At 53.3% G+C, this 7,500-nt stretch overlaps 1 protein-coding gene across 1 annotated transcript in view; it reads right to left on the reverse strand.

Annotated features, from left to right (window-relative positions):
* Positions 1–7,500, reverse strand: part of LOC308150809 (transcription factor E2F8-like) — a gene marked incomplete at both ends in the record, with an annotated part of 28,510 nt that overhangs the window by 15,530 nt on the left and 5,480 nt on the right. The window contains 2 exons of the mRNA XM_080523603.1: positions 4,881–5,466; positions 6,100–6,196. Coding sequence (XP_080379729.1) covers positions 4,881–5,466; positions 6,100–6,196 — 683 coding nt within the window. The remainder of the gene's footprint in view (positions 1–4,880; positions 5,467–6,099; positions 6,197–7,500) is intronic.

Consider the following 7,500-nt stretch of genomic DNA (forward strand, 5'->3'; position numbering starts at 1 on the left):
ATATAGGGTGGGAGGAGATCTGATATGGATTTTGTGATTTGTATGTAATTAGGAGTACTTTGAATTCAATTCTCTGAGAGACTGGTAGCCAGCGCAGAGATCTCAGGATTGGTGTAATGTGTTCAAACTTCTTTGCGGTGAGTGTGTGTGTGTGTACTTGCGGTGGGTGTGTGGTAGATGTTGTAGGTGTGTGTGTGTGTGTGTGTGTGTGTACCTGCGGTGGGGGTGTGGTAGATGTTGTAGGTGGGGGTGTGTGTGTGTGTGTGTACCTGCGGTGGGGGTGTGGTAGATGTTGTAGGTGGGGGTGTGTGTGTGTGTGTGTGTGTGTACCTGCGGTGGGGGTGTGGTAGATGTTGTAGGTGGGGGTGGGGGCCCTGCTGCCCTCTCCGGGGGGGCCGTGGGGGTCTTTGTAGGTCAACAGGGACGACTGGGAGATGGGGATCAGATAGCCTGTCGGGATCAGGGTCTGGGAGAGAGGGAGGGAGGGAGGGAGGGAGGGAGAGGGGGAGAGAGAGAGAGGGGGGGAGGGGGAGAGAGAGAGAGAGACAGAGAGAGAGAGAGAGAGGGAGGAGGGGAGAGAGAGAGAAACAACTGTTACAGTGACATACGCCATCATTGACACATCACACCCAGCATCCAGAGAGTGTACCTCAGTGTGCAGGTGTGTGTGTGTGTGTGTGTGTGTGTGTACCTCTGTGTGCAGGTATGTGTACCTCTGTGTGTAGGTGAGTGTGTACCTCAGTGTGTGTGTAGGTGTGTGTACCTCAGTATGCAGGTGTGTGTGTGTAGGTGTGTGTACCTCAGTGTGCAGGTGTGTGTGTGTGTGTAGGTGTGTGTACCTCAGTGTGCAGGTGTGTGTGTGTACCTCAGTGTGCAGGTGTGTGAGTGTGTGTGTGTACCTCAGTGTGCAGGTGTGTGTATGTACCTCAGTGTGTAGGTGTGTGTGTGTGTGTACCTCAGTGTGCAGGTGTGTGTGTGTGTGTGTGTGTGTGTACCTCAGTGTGCAGGTGTGTGTGTGTGTACCTCAGTGTGCAGGTGTGTGTGTGTGTGTGTGTGTGTACCTCAGTGTGCAGGTGTGTGTGTGTGTACCTCAGTGTGTAGGTGTGTGTGTGTGTGTACCTCAGTGTGCAGGTGTGTGTGTGTGTGTGTGTGTATGTACCTCAGTGTGTAGGTGTGTGTGTGTGTACCTCAGTGTGCAGGTGTGTGTGTGTGTGTGTACCTCAGTGTGCAGGAGTGTGTGTGTGTACCTCAGTGTGCAGGTGTGTGTGTGTGTGTGTGTGTACCTCAGTGTGCAGGTGTGTGAGTGTGTGTGTGTGTGTACCTCAGTGTGCAGGTGCGCGGGGGTCAGGGGGACGGCCCTGACCGGGGTCATTAGCCCCGCCTCCCCGTCCGAGGCCGCGCCCCTGTCCTCCTTCTCCAGGAAGCTCTCCAGGCTCTGCGCCAGCGTCTGATTGGCCAGGGCGAGGCCGGGGGCGGGGCCTCCGGGGGTGTTGAGGAACTCGGGGTCCAGGTGGAGGGCGTGGGGGGCCGGGCGGCTGGACAGCAGACCCCTCCGCCTGGCCTTCAGACGCGCCTGCAGGATCTCACACAGCTTAGGGGACGCATCCTAGAGGGGGGGGGGGGGGGGGGAGACAGATGAGCTCAGAGAGAGTGTGTGTAGAGAGGTCTTACTCTAGAGAGTGTGTGTGTGTGTTGAGGTCTTACCCTAGAGAGTGTGTGTGTGTGTGGGGGGGGGTCTTACCCTAGAGTGTGTGTGTGTGTGTGTGTGTGTGTGTGTGTGTGTGGAGGTCTTTCCCTAGAGTGTGTGTGTGTGTGTGTGTGTGTGTGTGTGTGTGGAGGTCTTTCCCTAGAGTGTGTATGTGTGTGTAGAGGTCTTACCCTAGAGTGATGGTGTGTGTGGGGGTCTTACCCTAGAGTGTGTGTGTGTGTGTGTGTGGAGGTCTTTCCTTAGAGTGTGTATGTGTGTGTAGAGGTCTTACCCTAGAGTGATGGTGTGTGTGGGGGTCTTACCCTAGAGAGTGTGTGTGTGTGTAGTGGTCTTACCCTAGAGTGACGGTGTGTGTGTGTGTGTGTCTAGTCTTACCCTAGAGTGTGTGTGTGTGTGTGTGTGTGTCTAGTCTTACCCTAGAGTGTGTGTGTGTGTGTGTGTGTGTGTCTAGTCTTACCCTAGACTAGAGCATGGGTCACCAACAGTCGGCCCGCGGGCCGAATGCGGCCCACCAAAGCTTCCCATCGGGCCCGTGGGATATTTATGTTTTTTAAAATATTAATTAATTCAGAAAATGTGAGGAGGGAAATACCGTTTAGAACATATAGGGCGCGTTCGTAAATTCGTCGGAGCGCACACTGGATTCAACGTTGTCATGGAACCAAGTAATTTGATTGGACTAGAGGCAGTCACGTGGACGCTCTGATTCTCTCAGAGCGAATTTACGAACACGGCCATAGCATAGATTCATATCGTTCTTCCAATGCAGGACGATTCAGACCTAACTCATTCACAAAGCTGCAACCTTGCATCTAAATAGCAGTAGCAAAGCTGAAACTAATTCCCGTCTTTTAAATGGAATTCGGCAGACGTAGCGCCTATTCGCATGCAATAATTTTATGTTATGTTATGTTAATTTTATTTATAATGCGCCCCCCATCCAACTTTTACATCGGCCCGGGGCACAGCCCGGGTAAAGGAACAGATGACAAAGACAAGGAACACAGAAAGCAATCAGACACAGACGACTTAAACGTAAATCTCAGGCATACAATTCACAACACATAGGGAGTAGATTTAGGGAATGTCATTTAGGAAGAGGTGGGTTTTTAACTTGGCTCTAAAGGAGTCCAGAGTGGGGGCAAACTTGATGGCAGAAGGGAGCGCGTTCCACAGGGTCGGTGCTATCACCGCAAAGGCACGGTCACCCTTCCTCTTGAGGTTGGTACGTGGGACCCTCAGGCTGAGTTGGGCGTCGGACCTGAGCCTGGGTCTGGGCCTTGAGGAGGTAGACTGGTCCAGGAGGTCCTTGATGTAGGGTGGGGCGAGACTGTTGAGAGCTTTAAAAACAAAGGTGCAGATTTTGAACTTCACTCTCTTCTTCACTGGGAGCCAGTGAAGGGAGATGAGGACAGGGGAGATGTGGTCCCTCATTTTGGTGCCTGACACCAGCCTGGCAGCGGCATTTTGGACTAGCTGCAGGCGGTAGATGGTCTTATCAGGAAGTCCAGCATATAGTGAGTTGCAGTAGTCGAGCCTAGATGAGATTAGCATGAGGACGACCCTCCTCAGGTCGCTGGGGGTGAGGAAGGACTTGATCTTGGCTATGATGCGTAGTTGGTATAAACATGCCTTCACGACGGAGCTCACTTGTCGGTCAAGGTTAAGCTCGGAGTCAAAGATGACACCGAGGTTCTTGACATGTGGTCTGACAAGGGTGGACAGGCTTCCCATGTTGGTGCTGAGCTGAGTGATGGCGGTGGTGTTGCCGATGAGGAGGATTTCCCCCTTGCTCTCATTCAGCTGTAGGAAGCTCTGGGCCATCCACTCCTTCACATCGCGGAGGCAGTCCATCAGGCGCTTCAGATCGGCGGGGTCGTCAGTGTTGATTGACAGGTAGAGCTGGGTGTCGTCCGCATAAAAGTGGAATGAGATCTTGTAGCGTTGAGGGATTAGACATAGGGGGAGCATGTAGAGGGAGAACAAGATGGGACCGAGGATGGAGCCCTGAGGGACCCCACAGGTGAGGTTGGCTTGTCTGGAGGAGCTGTCTGCTATGTGGACGGCGTAGGTTCTATTGCTGAGGTAGGACTTGAACCACGACAAAGCGGTGTCGGTGATGCCAACCTCCTGCTGGAGGCGATCGAGGAGGATGGCGTGGTCTATAGTGTCAAAAGCTGCGCTGAGGTCCAGGAGGACCAGGGCAGCACATTTCCTGGAGTCTGCGATGAGGAGGAGGTCGTTCCAAACCTTTAAAAGTGCCGACTCAGTGCTATGGCCAGGTCTGAAGCCAGACTGAAACTTCTCCAGGATGTTGTTCTGTTGGAGGTAGGGCCACAGCTGGGGACACACTCATACTATGAGTCATAGCTCTCATTTAACATTTCGTGTTTTTTTTTCTCACATGCTCTTGTATAACATTTCGTGTTATAGGCTCTTTTTTCACATGCACATTATAGTGACTTAAATAAAAAATTACTTCTCAGTCAAAAAATGAATGATGTAAATGGCTTGTTATGATTGTAGAACCCAGACAGCCCGGAGAGATGCACTAGTTGCCCTCTCGTTCAGATAACGTTCTGCTAATAATTCCACTGGCATATCCATATCCAGCTTTTAAGTTGCTTTTAAGTCTATTTTTCTGTGACGGGTCTCAGGGTATGACTTCTCATGCCTTGTATAATTGTAACGGCGAAGATTGTATTGTTTTTCAATAGCTTCAGTGCAGATGAGGCATACAGGTTTTGCGTTACTAAATGTTGGCAGATGAATGCGTACTTGTCAGTCCATTCCTCATTAAAGCTGCGTTTTTCCACATCAATTTTACGCTTCAGGTTCTTTGAGAGTGACATTTTGCTTGATTGATAACTGAAAATGATTACAATGAAGTGAAGCCAAAATATCTTGATCGCCCCCTGGTGGCTGGCTGCAGTATAGGTGTCAGGAGTCTGTTAACACTGATAATAAATCAATAACATACATTTTGTAAGAAAGTGAAGATATTAAACAATAATATGCTAATTATGCCTAAATAGAATAAATAAAAATAAGTCCGGCCCCCACAGTGTAAGCTTCGAAAAATTCTGGCCCTTGGACAAATGTAGTTGGTGACCCCTGCCCTAGAGTGTGTGTGTGTGTGTGTGTGTGTGTGTGTGTGTGTGTCTAGTCTTACCCTAGAGAGGGTGTCGACCCTCTTGGTCTTGGAGGGGCTTCCCTCCCCAGAAGGTCTCTCTGCACACACACGCTTCAGCCCCGAGGGGGAGGGGCTGCTGCCGGGGTCGTGACCCCTGAGGGGGGGCTGCAGCCCCGCCCCCGCCGCCGTGACATCACCGGGGCTCCGCCCAGCCTGGTCCTCGAAGGTCATGGAGCGCACGGCCAAGCTGGTTGGCTGGGGCCAGGCTAGGGGGCGTGGCCTGAGGGCGGACGGGTGCATGTACACGGCGTACGAGCCGCGCCCTTGTTGCTGCGGCAACAGCACGGGGATGAGGTACGCTCCGCCGCACTGGGCGGGGTGGAGGTAGGACAGCGCCCCCGGTGGGTGGGAGGGGAACTGCACGCGCTGGGCGAGGTGGTGGGCGGTGTTGATGTTGATGTTGACGGTGGGCTGGAGTTGTTGGAGTTGTTGGGGTTGTTGGTGTTGTTGGGTCAGGGTTAATACAGCCGTCTGAAGGGGGAGGGGGGTGTGGGTGGGGGTAGGCGTCTGCTCTGGCTGTGGCTGGCCTTTGGGAACACACACAGGCCCCCTGTGGACTCCACCCCTGGGGGAGCAACAGAAGCGTCATTAGGGTTGAACCACATCCGACCGGCGGGGCTAGCGGTTAGCCTCGTTAGCCCTAATCTGTTACAGCCCCCTTTTTTGGGGTGGGGTTTGTTAAGAATGCTAAAGAAGACGAAGGAAAAGAGAGAAAGAAAGAGGAGGAGGAGGAGGAGGAGGAGGGGGAGGGGGGGGGGGAGGAGCAGGAGGAGGAGGGGGAGGGGGAGGAGCAGGAGCAGGAGGAGTAGGGGGAGGATGAGGAGGAGGAGGAGGAGGGGGAGAGGGGAGGGGAGGAGCAGGAGGAGGAGGGGGAGGAGGAGGAGCAGGAGGAGTAGGGGGAGGATGAGTAGGGGGAGGATGAGGAGGAGGAGGAGGGGGAGGGGGGAGGGGAGGAGCAGGAGGAGGAGGGGGAGGGGGAGGAGGAGGAGCAGGAGGAGTAGGGGGAGGATGAGTAGGGGGAGGATGAGGAGGAGGAGGAGGAGGAGGGGGGGGGGAGGGGAGGAGCAGGAGGAGGAGGGGGAGGAGGAGGAGCAGGAGGAGTAGGGGGAGGATGAGTAGGGGGAGGATGAGGAGGAGGAGGAGGACGAGGAGGAGGAGGAGGGGAGGAGAACGAGGAGAACGAGGAGGAAGTGCTTACGTGGATTGCTGGTCCAGCTGGATCTTACAGATGGCCGCCAGTTGCGCCATTTTGTTGGGGAAGAAGTCACCGCCGGAGGAGGAGGAGGAGGAGTCATCTGAGAGAAGAGCACAGCGGCCATGTTTAAGTAAGTAACGTTTATTTATATAGCACAATTTTACAACGACAAACAGAGCTTAACAGATAAAAAGAGAAAACACTGGTAAAAGAGGAAAACAAGATAAAATACAGATAAAAGATTCAGATTCAGATTCAGATTCAGATAACGTTTATTGCCATTATGCTTGACACATATAGGAATTTGTTTTGGCATTTACAGAAGGTGCATATTATGCTTTTTTCACATATAGGCTACATGAACAAAACAAGTACAAATACAAATGCAAAAACAGGCAAAAACAGGACAAACACAGGACAGTGCATGGATAGTGCTGTATATAAAGTGCAGTGCAGAGTTATTTCAGGTCCAGTGCATGTTCAGTCCTGGGCAGGCTTGGAGGCGGGGGGGAGGGGGAAGCCAGAGTCATTTAGCAGCCTGGCGGCTGAGGGGAAGAAACTGAGCCTGTGGCGGGCCTTTAATGTCTTAGGCAGCCGCAACCTTCTTCCAGAGGGAAGCAGGGTGAGGAGGCCGTGGCCGGGGTGGAAGGGGTCGGCCATGATCTTCCGTGCCCTCCTCAGAGCCCTGGTGTCATGCAGGGAGTTGAGGGAGGGCAAGGGACAGCCGATCACCCTCTCTGCTGAATGTATCACCCGCTGCAACTTGGCCTTGTCCTTGGTCGTTGCAGCAGGGAACCAGGTGATGATGGAGTGGGTGAGGATGGACTCTATGATGGCCGTGTAAAACTGGACCATCATGGACCTCGGCAGCCTGAATTTCCTCAGCTGCCGGAGGAAGAACATCCTCTTCTGGGCCTTTGTTTTTTTCGAGGCGGCGTACAGGGATGAGGTAGAGCAGCTGAGCAAGCTGTGCAAGGTTAACAACCTGCTGCTGAACCAGTCAAAGACCCAGGAAATCATCGTGGACTTCAGGAGGAAAAAATCAGAGGTCCAGCCCCTGCTCATCGACGGAGAGAGCGTGGAGAGAGTCTCAACCCTCCGATTCCTGGGGGTGCACATACAGGATGACCTGTCCTGGAAGAACAACACAGCAGCCACCATCAAGAAGGCACAACAGCGGCTCTACTTCCTGAGAGTCCTCAGGAAGGAACACATCAAGCAGGAGATAATGGTGGCCTTCTACCGCGGCGCAGTGGAGATCATCCTCACCTACTGCATCTGCAACTGGTTGTCCAGCTGCACAACCGCAGAGAGAAATGCGCTACAGAGAGTCGTGAGAACAGCCCAGAAGATCACCGGCGCCCCCCTCCCCTCTCTGGAAGAGCTGTACAACACACGCTGCCT

Source organism: Nansenia antarctica (genome assembly GCF_963989245.1).
Source record: "Nansenia antarctica genome assembly, chromosome: 2".
Lineage (NCBI taxonomy): Eukaryota > Metazoa > Chordata > Actinopteri > Argentiniformes > Microstomatidae > Nansenia > Nansenia antarctica.